At 53.1% G+C, this 15,523-nt stretch overlaps 1 protein-coding gene across 1 annotated transcript in view; it reads left to right on the top strand.

Annotated features, from left to right (window-relative positions):
* Positions 1 to 15,523, top strand: part of ARAP1 (ArfGAP with RhoGAP domain, ankyrin repeat and PH domain 1) — a 113,679-nt gene that overhangs the window by 13,648 nt on the left and 84,508 nt on the right. The window contains exons 5-10 of the mRNA XM_054082309.1: positions 2,440 to 2,535; positions 5,799 to 5,893; positions 10,184 to 10,253; positions 11,291 to 11,411; positions 11,518 to 11,720; positions 14,576 to 14,679. Of these exons, the coding sequence (XP_053938284.1) occupies positions 2,440 to 2,535; positions 5,799 to 5,893; positions 10,184 to 10,253; positions 11,291 to 11,411; positions 11,518 to 11,720; positions 14,576 to 14,679 (689 nt within the window). The remainder of the gene's footprint in view (positions 1 to 2,439; positions 2,536 to 5,798; positions 5,894 to 10,183; positions 10,254 to 11,290; positions 11,412 to 11,517; positions 11,721 to 14,575; positions 14,680 to 15,523) is intronic.

Here is a 15,523-nt window from a genome sequence, read left to right as displayed (position 1 = left end):
CTGAGAAGGTCTCCAGGATGGACACCTCGAGGTGGTTCTGAGAAGGTTCCAAAGGTTCTTCCTCACCTCCGGTGAAGGGTTTGGAGCTGAGAAGGTTCCAGAGGTTCCTCCTCACCTCTGGTGAAGGGTTTGGAGCTGAGAAGGTCCCAGGATGGACACCTCGAGGTGGTTCTGAGAAGGTTCCAGAGGTTCCTCCTCACCTCTGGTGAAGGGTTTGGAGGCTGAGAAGGTCTCAGATGGACCCCTCGAGGTGTTTGAGAGTTCCAGAGGTTCCTCCTCACCTCTGGTGAAGGTGTTTGGAGCGAGAAGGTTCCAGGATGGACACCTCGAGGTTGGTTCTGAGAAGGTGTCCAGAGGTTCCTCCCTCACCTCCTGGTTGAAGGGTTTGGAGCTGAGAAGGTTTCCAGAGGTTCATCCTCACCTCTGGTGACGGGTTTGGAGTGAGAAGGTCTCCAGGATTTGGGACACCTCGAGGTGGTTCTGAGAAGGTGCTCCAAGGTTCCTTCCTCATCCTCATGATGAACGGGTTTTGGAGCTGAAGAGGAAGGTCTCCAGGAATGGACACCTCGAGGTGGTTCTGAGAAGGCTTCCAAGTTCCTCCTCACCTTCCTGGTGAAGGGTTTGGAGCTGAGAAGGTTTCCAGAGGTTCCTCCTCACCTCCTGGTTGAAGGGTTTTGGATATGAAGAAGGTCTCCCGGTGGACACCTCGAGGTGGTTCTTGAGAAGGTTCCAGAGGTTCCTCCTCACCTCTGGTGAAGGGTTTGGAGCTGAGAAGGTCTCCAGGATGGACACCTCGAGGTGGTTCTGAGAAGGTTCCAGAGGTTCCTCCTCACCTCCGGTGAAGGGTTTGGAGCTGAGAAGGTTCCAGGATGGACACCTCGAGGTGGTTCTGAGAAGGTTCCAGAGGTTCCTCCTCACCTCTGGTGAAGGGTTTGGAGCTGAGAAGGTTCCAGGATGGACACCTCGAGGTGGTTCTGAGAAGGTTCCAGAGGTTCCTCCTCAGCTCTGGTGAAGGGTTTGGAGCTGAGAAGGTTCCAGAGGTTCCTCCTCACCTCTGGTGAAGGGTTTGGAGCTGAGAAGGTCCCAGGATGGACACCTCGAGGTGGTTCTGAGAAGGTTCCAAAGGTTCCTCCTCACCTCCGGTGAAGGGTTTGGAGCTGAGAAGGTTCCAGGATGGACACCTCGAGGTGGTTCTGAGAAGGTTCCAAAGGTTCCTCCTCACCTCTGGTGAAGGGTTTGGAGCTGAGAAGGTCTCCAGGATGGACACACTCGAGGTGGTTCTGAGAAGGTTCCAAAGGTTCCTCCTCACCTCCGGTGAAGGGTTTGGAGCTGGAGAAAGGTCTCCAGGATGGACCACATTGAAGGGGTGGTTCTGAGAAGGTTCCAGAGGTTCCTACCTCACCTCTGGTGAAGGGTTGGAGCTGAGAAGGTCTCCAGGATGGACACCTCGAGGGGTTCTGGGAGAAGGTTCCAGAGGTTCCTCCTCACCTCTGGTGAAGGGTTTGGGAGCTCGAAGAAGAGTCCAGGATTGGACACCTCGAGGTGGTTCTGAGAAGGGTTCCAGAGGTTCCTCCTCACCCTCTGGTGGAAGGGTTTGGAGCTGAGAAGGTTCCAAGAGGTTCCTCCTAGCACCTCTGGTGAAGGGTTTTGGAAGCTGAGAAGTTCCAGGGTTGGACACCTCGAAGGTGGTTCTGAGAAGGTCCCAGAGGTTCCTCCCTCACCTCTGGGTGAAGGGTTTAGGAGCTGAGAAGGTTCCAAGAGGTTCCTCCTCACCTACGGTTTGGGGGGGGGGGGGGTGCGGTGAAAGGGTTTGGAGCTGAGAAGGTCTCTCAGGATGGACATCTCCGAGGTGGCTTCTTGAGAAGGTTCCAAAGGTTCCTCCTCACCTCTGGTGAAGGGTTTGGAGCTGAGAAGGTTCCAGGATGGACACCTCGAGGTGGTTCTGAGAAGGTTCCAGAGGTTCCTCCTCAGCTCTGGTGAAGGGTTTGGAGCTGAGAAGGTCTCCAGGATGGACACCTCGAGGTGGTTCTGAGAAGGTTCCAAAGGTTCCTCCTCACCTCTGGTGAAGGGTTTGGAGCTGAGAAGGTTCCAGGATGGACACCTCGAGGTGGTTCTGAGAAGGTTCCAGAGGTTCCTCCTCACCTCTGGTGAAGGGTTTGGAGCTGAGAAGGTCTCCAGGATGGACACCTCGAGGTGGTTCTGAGAAGGTTCCAGAGGTTCCTCCTCACCTCCGGTGAAGGGTTTGGAGCTGAGAAGGTTCCAGAATGGACACCTCGAGGTCATTCCGGAGGTGTCGGAGCCTCTGGAGAAGCTCCGGAGCTCCTGGAGGTCCTTCCAGGGGTGGTGATGGTCCTCCTCCTCCTCCTCCTGCGGTGGTGGTGGTTGAGGACCACGTGGGGATGGAGTCCCACCTGGAGGTGATGTTGGGACCATTGCCAGGAGGAGGCGGAGCCTCCGGAGGGACCTCCGAGATCCGAAGGACTCACGGCGGAAAAGGGACAACGGCGAAGGGGGAGAGGAGGGAGCAGAGAACCAGTAAAGAACTGGGGGGGAACTGGGAGGGACTGGGAGGGACTGGGAGGGACTGGGGGGGACTGGGAGGGAACTGGGAGGGACTGGGAGGGAACTGGGAGGGAACTGGAGGGGACTGGGAGAGACTGGGAGAGACTGGGGGGGAACTGGGAGGGACTGGGAGGGACTGGGAGGGACTGGGAGGGAGTGGGAGGGACTGGGGGGAACTGGGAGGGACTGGGAGAGACTGGGAGAGAGACTGGGAGGGACTGGGGGGAACTGGGAGGGAGTGGGAGGGACTGGGAGGGAACTGGGGGGGACTGGGGGGACTGGGGAGGGACTTGGGGGGGAACGGGAGGGACTGGGAGGGACTGGGAGGGAGTGGGAGGGACTGGGAGGGACTGGGAGGGACTGGGAGAGACTGGGAGGGACTGGGAGAGGAGACTGGGAGGGACTGGGAGGGACTGGGAGAGACTGGGAGGGGAGACTGGGGGGGACTGGGGGGACTGGGAGGGACTGGGAGAGACTGGGAGGGACTGGGGGAGACTGGGAGGGACTGGGAGGGACTGGGGGGGACTGGGAGGGACTGGGAGGGACTGGGAGAGACTGGGGGGGACTGGGGGAACTGGGAGCACTGGGATAACTGGGGAAACTGGGAGTAATGGGTAAACTGGGGAAACTGGGAGCACGGGGATACCTGGGATAACTGGGAGTAATGGGTAAACTGGGAGCACTGGGAGCACTGGGGAAACTGGGATAACTGGGGGCAATGGGCAAACTGGGAGCACTGGGAGCACTGGGAGTAATGGGTAAATTGGGGAAACTGGGAGCAATGGGAGCAATGGGAGCACTGGGGAAACTGGGAGCACTGGGAGCAATGGGATAACTGGGAGCACTGGGAGCACTGGGGAAACTGGGATAACTGGGAGCAATGGGGAAACTGGGAGCACTGGGAACACTGGGGAAACTGGGAGCACTGGGGAAACTGGGATAACTGGGAGCAATGGGGAAACTGGGAGCACTGGGATAACGGATAACTGGGATAACTGGGAGCACTGGGGAAACTGGGAGCACTGGGAACACTGGGGAAACTGGGAGTAATGGGGAAACTGGGGAAACTGGGAGCACTGGGAGCACTGGGGAAACTGGGAGCACTGGGGGCAATGGGGAAACTGGGAGCACTGGGAGCACTGGGGAGACTGGGAGTAATGGGAGCACTGGGGAAACTGGGAGCACTGGGGAAACTGGGAGCACTGGGAGAAATGGGAGCACTGGGGAAACTGGGAGCACTGGGAGAAATGGGAGCAATGGGGAAACTGGGAGCACTGGGAGCACTGGGATAACTGGGAGCACTGGGGAAACTGGGATAATTGGGGTCACTGGAATAACTGGGATTCCTGGGATGATGAAGACCATTGGGATAACTGGGAGCACTGGGAGCACTGGGCAAACTGGGACAACTCGGGTAATTGGGGTCTCTGGAATAACTGGGATCGCTGGGATCATGGGGACCCAGTGGGATAACTGGGAGCACTGGGGCAACTGGGAGCACTGGGGTCACTGGGACCATTGGGATAACTGGGAGCACTGGGATAACTGGGAGCACTGGGATAACTGGGCTCACTGGGTTAACTGGGAGCACTGGGATAACTGGGCTCACTGGGTTAACTGGGAGCACTGGGATAACTGGGAGCACTGGGTTAACTGGGACCATTGGGATAACTGGGAGCACTGGGACCATGGGGATAACTGGGCTCACTGGGATAACTGGGATAACTGGGCTCACATGGAGCGTTGGGAAGGGCTAAAGCAGGAATTAGTGGTGGAAAAAGGAGGAGGAGCGGGAATTGGAGGAGGAAAAAGGGGAAAGAGCAGGAATTCGAGGCGGAAAAGCAGGAATTCAAGGCAGAAAAGGAGGAATTAGAGGAGGAAAAGAAGGAATTCGAGGCGGAAAAGGAGGAATTAGAGGAGGAAAAGAAGGAATTAGAGGTGGAAAAGCAGGAATTCGAGGCGGAAAAGCAGGAATTCAAGGCAGAAAAGGAGGAATTAGAGGAGGAAAAGCAGGGATTTAAGGTGGAAAAAGGTGGAATTAGAGGCAGAAAGGCAGGAATTTGTGGTGGAAAGAGGGGAAAGAGTGGGAATTAGAGGAGGAAGAGAAGGAATTAGAGGAGGAAAAAGGGGAAAGAGCAGGAATTAGAGGAGGAAAAGAAGGAATTAGAGGTGGAAAAAGGGGAAAGGACAGGAATTAGAGGAGGAAAAGAAGGAATTACAGGAGGAAAAGCAGGAATTCGAGGTGGAGAAAGGGGAAAGAGCAGGAATTAGAGGAGGAAAAGCAGGAAATTGAGGTGGAAAAAGGGGAAAGAGCAGGAATTCGAGGTGGAAAAGAAGGAATTAGAGGTGGAAAAGAAGGAATTAGAGGTGGAAAAGAAGGAATTAGAGGTGGAAAAAAGGAAAGAGCAGGAATTAGAGGAGGAAAAGAAGGAATTCGAGGAGGAAAAGAAGGAATTAGAGGTGGAAAAAAGGAAAGAGCGGGAATTAGAGGAGGAAAAGAAGGAATTAGAGGAGGAAAAGAAGGAATTAGAGGTGGAAAAAGGGGAAAGAGCAGGAATTAGAGGAGGAAAAGAAGGAATTAGAGGTGGAAAAAGGGGAAAGAGCAGGAATTAGAGGAGGAAAAGAAGGAATTAGAGGTGGAAAAGAAGGAATTAGAGGTGGAAAAAGGGGAAAGGACAGGAATTAGAGGAGGAAAAGAAGGAATTAGAGGTGGAAAAAGGGGAAAGAGCAGGAATTAGAGGAGGAAAGGCAGGAATTGAGGAGGAAAAGAAGGAATTAGAGGTGGAAAAGAAGGAATGAGAGGTGGAAAAAAAGGGGAAAGGAACAGGAAACTTAGAAGGAGGAAAAGAAGGAATTAGAGGTGGAAAAAAGGGGAAAGAGCAGGAATTAGAGGAGGAAAAGAAGGAATTAGAGGGTGGGAAAAAAGGGTAAAGGGCAGGAAGTTAGAGGAGGAAAAGAAGGAATTAGAGGTGGAAAAGGGGAAAGAGCAGGAATTAAGAGTGAGGAAAAGAAGGAATTAGAGGTGTGAAAAAGGGGAAAAAAAAAGGGCAGGAATTAGAGGAGGAAAAGAAGGAATTAGAGGTGGAAAAAGGGGAAAGGGCAGGAATTAGAGGTGGCCAAGAGGGTGAGATCCTCCCGCGGTCCATCGGGAAAGGTCTCGGGAGCGCTTCCGTGGGCGAGGACGGCGCTGTGCCCCCCGAGCCCCCCCTTACGCTCCCCCTTTTCTCCGTTCCCAGAGGTGTCGGCGCTGCCTCCGATCCCGGAATGGAGAGGGTCCCCCGCTGTCCCCCACGCTCCGGGCGGGATGGTTGGACAAGAACCCACCGCAGGGGTCAGCCACCCCTTTTTCCACCCCTCATTCCGGTGTTTCCGTCTCTAATTCCTGCCTTTCTGCCTCTAATTCCTTCTTTTCCTCCTCTATTTCCTTCTCTCCCCCCTTTTACCCTCAATTTTCCTCCTTTCCCCCTCTTTTTCCACTCTCTCCCTCTTTCTCCCCTCCAATTCCTCCTGTTCCCACTCTTTTCCACCTCTTCCCTTCTTTCTCCACCTCCATTCCTCCTTTTCCACCGCTTTTTTCCCCCTCTCCCCATTTCCACCTCCAATCCCTCCTTTGCCCCCTCTTTTCCACCTCTTCCCTCTTCTCCACCTCTATTTCCTCCTTTTCCCCCTCTTTTTCCCCCTCTATCCTCCCTCTGTTCCCCACCTCCACTTTTCCTCTTTTCCCCCTCTCTTTTCCACCTCTTCCCTCTTTCCTCCACCTCTATTCCTCCTTTTCCCCCCTCTTTTTTCCACCTCTTTCCCTCTTTCCCACCTCATTCCTGCTTTTCTGTCTCTAATTCCTGCTCTTTCCCCTTTTTCCACTTCTAATTCCTGCTTTTCCACCTCTAATTCCTGCTTTTCCGCCTCTAATTCCTGCCTTTCTGCCTCTACTTCCTGCTCTTCCCACTTTTTCCGACTCTATTTCCTGCTTTTCCACCTCTAATTCTGCCTTTCTGCCTCTAATTCCTTCTTTTCCTCCTCAAATTCCTGCTCTTTCCCTTTTCCGTCTCTAATTCCTGCTTTTCCACCTCGAATTCCTGCCTTTCCGCCTCTAATTCCTGCCCTTTCCCCTTTTTCCACCTCGAATTCCTGCTTTTCCACCTCCAATTCCTGCCTTTCCACCCCTAATTCCTGCTCTTTCCCCCTCCTTTTTTCCCCTCTAATTCCTGTTCTTCCTTTTTTTCCCACTTCTAATTCCTTAATTCCTTCTCTTTCCTCCTTTCCCAACCTCCGAATTCCTCTCTTCCCCATTTTCCACTAATTCCCTCTCTCTCCCACCTCCATTTCACCTCCTTTCCCCCTACTTTCCACCTCCAATTCCCTCTTCTTTTCTCCACCTCTATTTCCTCCTTTTCCACATCTTTTTCCACCTCTCCTCTTTTCCACCTCTAATTCCTCCTTTTCCCCCTTTTTTTCCACCTCTTCCCTCTTTCTCCACCTCTTTTTCCTCATTTTCCCCCTCTTTTTCCACCTCTTCCCCCATTTCCACCTCTATTTCCTCCTTTTCCACCTCTTTTTCCACCTCTTCCCTCTTTCTCCACCTCTATTTCCTCCTTTTCCACCTCTTTTTCCACCTCTTCCCTCTTTCTCCACCTCTATTTCCTCCTTTTCCCCCTCTTTTTCCACCTCTTCCCCCATTTCCACCTCCATTTCCTTCCTCCTTTTCCCCCTCTTTTTCCACCTCTTCCCTCTTTCTCCACCTCCAATTCCTCCTTTTCCCCCTCTTTTTCCACCTCTTCCCTCTTTTCCACCTCCAATTCCTCCTTTTCCCCCTCTTTTTCCACCTCTTCCCTCCTTCTCCACCTCTATTTCCTCCTTTGTCCCCCTCTTTTTCCACCTCTTCCCTCTTTCCCACCTCTATTCCTCCTTTTCCCCCTCTTTTTTCCCCCCTCTTCCCTCCTTTCTCCACCTCTATTCCTCCTTTTCCCCCTCTTTTTCCCCCTCTTCCCTCCTTTCTCCCCTCTATTCCTCCTTTTCCCCCTCTTTTTCCACCTCTTCCCTCTTTCTCCACCTCCTATATTCCTCCTTTTCCCCCTCTTTTTCCACCTCTTCCCTCTTCTCCACATCCATTTCTCCTTTTCCCCCTCTTTTTCCACCTCTTCCCCATCTTTCCACCTCTATTTCCTCCTTTTCCCCCTCTTTTTCCACCTCTTCCCCTCTTTCTCCACCTCTATTTCCTCCTTTTCCCCCTCTTTTTCCACCTCTTCCCCATTTCCACCTCTATTTCCTCCTTTTCCCCCTCTTTTTTCCACTCTCCCCCTTTTCCACCTCTATTTCCTCCTTTTTCCCCCTCTCTTTTCCACCTACTTCCCTCTTTTCCACCTCTATTCCTCCTTTTCCCCCCTCTTTTCCACCTCTTCCCTCATTTCTCACCTCTATTTCCTCCTTTTCCTCCCTCTTTTTTCCACCTCTTCCCCTCTTTCTCCACCTCCTATTTCCTCCCTTTTCCCCCTCTTTTTCCACCTCTTCCCTCTTTCTCCACCTCCTAATTTCCTCCTTTTCCCCCTCTTTTTCCCCCTCTTCCCTCTTTCTCCACCTCTATTTCCTCCTTTTCCCCCTCTTTTTCCCCCTCTTCCCTCTTTCTCCACCTCTATTTCCTCCTTTCCCCCTCTTTTTCCACCTCTTCCCTCTTTCTCCACCTCTATTTCCTCCTTTTCCCCCTCTTTTTCCACCTCTTCCCTCTTTCTCCACCTCCAATTCCTCCTTTTCCCCCTCTTTTTCCCCCTCTTCCCCCATTTCCACCTCTATTTCCTCCTTTCCCCCCTCTTTTTCCACCTCTTCCCTCTTTCTCCACCTCCTATTTCCTCCTTTTCCCCCTCTTTTTCCACCTCTTCCCTCTTTCTCCACCTCTCAATTTCCTCCTTTTCCCCCCTCTTTTTCCCCCCTCTTCCCTCTTTCTCCACCTCCCATTTCCTCCTTTTCCCCCTCTTTTTCCCCCTCCTTCCCTCTTTTCTCCACCTCCTATTTCCTCCTTTTCCCCCTCTTTTTCCACCTCTTCCCTCTTTCCTCCACCTCCATTTCCTCCTTTTCCCCTCTTTTTCCACCTCTTCCCCCATTTCCACCTCCAATTCCTCCTTTTCCCCCCTCTTTTTCCCCCTCTTCCCCCATTTCCACCTCCAATTCCTCCTTTTCCCCCTTCTTTTTCCACCTCTTCCCTCTTTCTCCACCTCCAATTTCCTCCTTTTCCCCCCTCTTTTTTCCACCTCTTCCCCCCATTCTCCACCTCCAATTTCCTCCTTTTCCCCCTCTTTTTCCACCTCTTCCCCTCTTTCTCCACCTCTATTTCCTCCCTTTTCCCCCTCTTTTTCCACCTCTTCCCTCTTTCTCCACCTCTATTCCTCCTTTTCCCCCTCTTTTTCCCCTCTTCCCTCTTTCTCCACCTCCATTTCCTCCTTTTCCCCCTCTTTTCCACCTCTTCCCCATTTCCACCTCCAATTCCTCCTTTTCCCCCTCTTTTTCCACCTCTTCCCTCTTTCTCCACCTCCAATTCCTCCTTTTCCCCCTCTTTTTCCACCTCTTCCCTCTTTCTCCACCTCTATTTCCTCCTTTTCCCCTCTTTTTCCCCCTCTTCCCCATTTCCACCTCTATTTCCTCCTTTTCCCCTCTTTTTCCCCCTCTTCCTCCATTTCCACCTCTATTTCCTCCTTTTCCCCCTCTTTTTCCACCTCTTCCCCCATTTCCACCTCCAATTCCTCCTTTTCCCCCTCTTTTCCCCCCTCTTCCCTCTTTCTCCACCTCCAATTCCTCCCTTTCCCCCTCTTTTTCCACCTCTTCCCTCTTTCTCCACCTCTATTTCCTCCTTTTCCCCCTCTTTTTCCACATCTTTTCCACCTCTATTTCCTCCTTTTCCCCCTCTTTTTCCACCTCTTCCCCATTTCCACCTCTATTTCCTCCTTTTCCCCCTCTTTTTCCACCTCTTCCCTCTTTCTCCACCTCCAATTCCTCCTTTTCCCCTCTTTTTCCACCTCTTCCCCCATTTCCACCTCTATTTCCTCCTTTTCCACCTCTTTTTCCACCATCTCAAAGGGGTTCCACCACCATCTCAAAGGGGTTCCATCACCATCTCAAAGGGTTCCACCACCACCTCAAAGGGGTTCCATCACCACCTCAAAGGGGTTCCACCACCACCTCAAAGGGGTTCCACCACCATCTCAAAGGGGTTCCACCACCACCTCAAAGGGGTTCCATCACCATCTCAAAGGGGTTCCACCACCATCTCAAAGGGGTTCCTTCACCACCTCAAAGGGGTTCCACCACCATCTCAAAGGGGTTCCATCACCACCTCAAAGGGGTTCCACCACCATCTCAAAGGGGTTCCACCACCATCTCAAAGGGGTTCCATCACCATCTCAAAGGGGTTCCACCACCACCTCAAAGGGGTTCCACCACCATCTCAAAGGGGTTCCATCACCACCTCAAAGGGTTTCCACCACCACCTCAAAGGGGTTCCACCACCATCTCAAAGGGGTTCCACCACCATCTCAAAGGGGTTCCACCACCATCTCAGAGGGGTTCCAGGACTCAGGAGCTGCTCCATGACAAGGATGGAGGTGGTTCTCCTCACGTTCTCCACCCTTTCCAGGTCCTACATCTACCAGAAGCGGTGGGTGACCCTCGATGCCGACTGTCTCCGCTACTTCGACACTGAGAAGGTGAGTGAAGGACAGGAGATGGAGAGGACATCTTAGGGTGGGTGGGGTTTGGAGGACCTCAAGGTGAGGTTGGACCTCAAGGTGAGGTTGGATGGGGTTTGGAGCTCCTCAAGGTGAGGTTGGACCTCAAGGTGAGGTTGGATGGGGTTTGGAGCTCCTCAAGGTCAGGGTTGGACCTCAAGGTGAGGTTGGATGGGGTTTGGAGGACCTCAAGGTGAGGTTGGACCTCAAGGTGAGGTTGGATGGGGTTTGGAGCTCCTCAAGGTCAGGGTGGACCTCAAGGTGAGGTTGGATGGGGTTTGGAGCTCCTCAAGGTCAGGTTGGACCTCAAGGTGAGGTGGGATGGGGTTTGGAGCTCCTCAAGGTGAGGTGGGATGGGGTTTGGAGGACCTCAAGGTGAGGTTGGAAGGGGTTTGGAGCTCCTCAAGGTGAGGTTGGACCATGTTTGGAGCTCCTCAAGGTGAGGGTGGACCTCAAGGTGAGGTTGGATGGGGTTTGGAGCTCCTCAAGGTGAGGTTGGATGGGGTCTGGAGGACCTCAAGGTGAGGTTGGATGGGGTTTGGAGCTCCTCAAGGTGAGGTTGGATGGGGTCTGGAGGACCTCAAGGTGAGGTTGGATGGGGTTTGGAGGACCTCAAGGTGAGGTTGGATGGGGTTTGGAGCTCCTCAAGGTGAGGTTGGATGGGGTTTGGAGCTCCTCAAGGTGAGGTTGGACCTCAAGGTGAGGTTGGATGGGGTTTGGAGCTCCTCAAGGTGAGGTTGGATGGGGTTTGGAGCTCCTCAAGGTGAGGTTGGATGGGGTTTGGAGCTCCTCAAGGTGAGGGTGGACCTCAAGGTGAGGTTGGATGGGGTTTGGAGCTCCTCAAGGTGAGGTTGGGCCATGTTTGGAGCTCCTCAAGGTGAGGTTGGACCTCAAGGTGAGGTTGGATGGGGTTTGGAGCTCCTCAAGGTGAGGTTGGACCTCGTTTGGAGCTCCTCAAGGTGAGGTTGGACCTCGTTTGGAGCTCCTCAAGGTCCTCGTGTCCTCTTTCCCCCCAGGACATCTACTCCAAGCGCTTCATCTCCATCTCCTCCATCTCCCGCGTGGTCACCGTTGGAGAGCAGAAGTTCGAGGTCCTCACCCACCACCGTAACTTCGTCTTCCGCGCTGAGAGCGACGGTGAGCGCTGAAGGTCCACTTCTCCTCCTCTTGTGGTCCACGTGAGGACCTTTGGAGGTTCCAAACCCCTATGGAGATGTCCTCAAGCGTTTCTCCAACCCAACAGCGGAGAGGAACGAGTGGATGGGGATCCTCCAGGAGGTGGTGGAGGAGAAGAGGAGGTCCAAAGGTCCGGAGAGGACATCGGTGTCCACCACCACCACCACCGATGTGAGTGAGAAGAAGGGTTTCTTGGAGCTCAGGGGCTTCAAGAACAAAGTCCTCGTGGTGGTGGAAGGAGATAAAGTCCTCCTCTGCAAGAACGTAGAGGTGAGAGAGTGGAGGGGCTCCAGCGGAGGACCTCGGGGTCATCTCCAGGGTGGGGACCTCGGGGTCTTCTCCAGGGTGGGGACCTTGGGGTCATCTCCAGGATGGGGACCTTGGGGTCATCTCCAGGTGGGCCCCAATGTCATCTTGAGGTGGACCCCAATGTAGCTTTGAGGTGGACCCCAATGTCATCTCGAGGTGAACCCCAATGCCATCTTGAGGTGGACCTCAAAGTGATCTCGAGGTGGACCCCATGTCACCTCCAGACGGGCCCCAATGTCACCTCCAGGTGGTCCCCAATGTAGCTTTGAGGTGGACCCAAATGTCATCTCCAGGTGGACCCCAATGTCCTCTTGAGGTGGATTCTGATGTCACCTCGAGATGGACCCCAATGTGATCTCAAAGTGGATTCTGATGTCATCTCGAGGTGAACCCCAATGTCATCTTGAGGTGAACCCCAATGTCATTTTGAGGTGGACCCCAATGTCCTCTTGAGGTGTATTCTGATGTCACCTTGAGGTGGACCCCAATGTCATTTGGAGGTGGATTCCGATGTCATCTCGAGGTGAACCTCAAAGTGATCTTGAGGTGAACCCCAATGTCACCTCGAGGTGGACCTCAATATCATCTTTCGGTGGATTCTGATGTCATTTTGAGGTGGACCCCAATGCCATTTCGAGGTGAACCCCAATGTAGCTTTGAGGTGGACCCCAATGTCATTTGGAGGTGAACCCCAATGTCATCTCGAGGTGAACCCCAATGTCATTTTGAGGTGGACCCCAATGTCATCTCAAGGTGGACCCCAATGTAGCTTTGAGGTGAACCCCAATGTAGCTTTGAGGTGGACCCCAATGTCATCTCGAGGTGAACCCCAATGTCATTTTGAGGTGGACCCCAATGTCATCTCAAGGTGGACCCCAATGTAGCTTTGAGGTGGACCCCAATGTCATTTGGAGGTGGATTCTGATGTCATCTCGAGGTGAACCCCAATGTCATCTCGAGGTGGACCCCAATGTCATCTCGAGGTGGACCCCAATGTCATTTTGAGATGGACCCCAATGCCATCTCGAGGTGAACCCCAATGTAGCTTTGAGGTGGACCCCAATGTCGTCTCAAGGTGGACCCCAATGCCATCTTGAGGTGAACCCCAATGTAGCTTTGAGGTGGACCCCAATGTCATCTGGAGGTGAACCCCAATGTCATTTGGAGGTGGACCCCAATGCAGCTTTGAGGTGGACCCCAATGTGATCTTGAGGTGAACCTCAAAGTGACCTTGAGGTGAACCGCAATGTCATCTCGAGGTGAACCCCAATGCAGCTTTGAGGTGGACCCCAATGTCATCTTGAGGTGAACCTCAAAGTGACCTTGAGGTGAACCGCAATGTTCATCTCGAGGTGAACCCCAATGCAGCTTTGAGGTGGACCCCAATGTCATTTGAAGTGGACTCTGATGTCACCTCAAGGTGGTCCCCAATGTCACCTTGAGGTGGACCCCAATGTGATCTTGAGGTGAACCTCAAAGTGATCTCGAGGTGAACCCCAATGTGATCTTGAGGTGGACCCCAATAGAAGCTTTGAGATGGACCTCAATGTCATTTGGAGGTGGATTCTGATGTCACCTTGAGGTGAACCCCAATATCATCTCGAGGTGGATCCCAATGTCACCTCGAGGTGGACCTCAGTATCATCTTGAGGTGGATTCTGATGTCACCTTGAGGTGGACCCCAATGTAGCTTTGAGGTGGACCCCAATGCCATCTCGAGGTGGACCCCAATGTCATCTCAAGGTGGACCCCAATGCAGCTTTGAGGTGGACCCCAATGTCATTTGGAGGTGGATTCCGATGTCATCTTGAGGTGAACCTCAAAGTGATCTCGAGGTGAACCCCAATGTCCTCTTGAGGTGTATTCTGATGTCACCTCGAGATGGATCCCAATGTCATTTGGAGGTGAACCCCAATGTCATTTTGAGGTGGACCCCAATGTCATCTTGAGGTGTATTCTGATGTCACCTCGAGATGGACCCCAATGTCATTTGGAGGTGGATTCTGATGTCATCTCGAGGTGAACCTCAAAGTGATCTCAAAGTGGACCCCAATGTAGCTTTGAGGTGGACCCCAATGTCATTTGGAGGTGGACTCTGATGTCCTCTTGAGGTGTATTCTGATGTCACCTCGAGGTGGACCCCAATGTCATTTGGAGGTGGATTCCAATGTCATCTTGAGATGAACCTCAAAGTGATCTCGAGGTGAACCCCAATGTCATTTGGAGGTGAACCCCAATGTCATCTCGAGGTGAACCCCAATGTCATTTGGAGGTGGACTCTGATGTCACCTCGAGGTGGACCTCAATATCATCTTGAGGTGGATTCTGATGTCACCTTGAGGTGGACCCCAATGCAGCTTTGAGGTGGACCCCAATGCCATCTCGAGGTGAACCCCAATGTCATTTGGAGGTGGACCCCAATGTCATCTCGAGGTGAACCTCAAAGTGATCTCGAGGTGGACCCCAATGTAGCTTTGAGGTGGACCTCAATGTCATTTGGAGGTGGATTCTGATGTCACCTTGAGGTGAACCCCAATATCATCTCGAGGTGAACCCCAATGTCATCTCGAGGTGGTCCCCACTGTCATTTGGAGGTGGACCCCAATGTCACCTCGAGGTGACCCCAACCCCCACCTTGAGGAGAACCCCCGTGGCCGTTCCACTCAGCGTCGCCCCCCCCCCCAAACCCTGAGATATCTCCACCCCTCCCCCCCCTATGGTGACCCCAACCCCACCTCCACCCCCCTTTCCACCACCTTTGCCTCCTGAGCTCCTCCCAGAGGTGTCACCTCCTCCGTCCCTCTCCCACCGCTCAGGACCATCGTCAGGGGATGGGAATCACCTCCATCGCCATGAAGGTGGGGAGCGTCCGCCAGGTGGAACGCAGGAGCTTCGACCTCATCACCCCCTCCAGGGTCTTTCAGGTGAGTCCAGAAGGTGGTGGAGTGGTGGCCACCAACCATGGTTTTGATGATCTCTGAGGTCTTCTCCAACTCAACCCATTCCCTCATGGTGGGACTCAATGATCTCAGAGGTCTCCAACTCAACCCATTCCCTCATGGTGGGACTCAATGATCTCAGAGGTCTTCTCCAACTCAACCCATTCCCTCATGGTGGGACTCAATGATCTCAGAGGTCTTCTCCAACTCAACCCATTCCCTCATGGTGGGACTCAATGATCTCAGAGGTCTCTTCCAACCCAACCCATTCCCTCATGGTGGGACTCAATGATCTCAGAGGTCTTCTCCAACTCAACCCATTCCCTCATGGTGGGACTCAATGACCTCAGAGGTCTTCTCCAACTCAACCCATTCCCTCATGGTGGGACTCAATGATCTCAGAGGTCTTCTCCAACTCAACCCATTCCCTCATGGTGGGACTCAATGATCTCAGAGGTCTCCAACTCAACCCATTCCCTCATGGTGGGACTCAATGATCTCAGAGGTCTTCTCCAACTCAACCCATTCCCTCATGGTGGGACTCAATGATCTCAGAGGTCTTCTCCAACTCAACCCATTCCCTCATGGTGGGACTCAATGATCTCAGAGGTCTTCAACTCAACCCATTCCCTCATGGTGGGACTCAATGATCTCAGAGGGTCTCCAACTCAACCCATTCCCTCATGGTGGGACTCAATGATCTCAGAGGTCTTCTCCAACTCAACCCATTCCCTCATGGTGGGACTCAATGATCTCAGAGGTCTCCAACTCAACCCATTCCCTCATGGTGGGACTCAATGATCTCAGAGGTCTTCTCCAACTCAA

Source organism: Cuculus canorus, chromosome 1, assembly GCF_017976375.1.
Source record: "Cuculus canorus isolate bCucCan1 chromosome 1, bCucCan1.pri, whole genome shotgun sequence".
Lineage (NCBI taxonomy): Eukaryota > Metazoa > Chordata > Aves > Cuculiformes > Cuculidae > Cuculus > Cuculus canorus.
The sequence above is the reverse complement of the archived record's forward strand: the minus strand, read 5'-3'. Positions and strand labels throughout refer to the sequence as shown.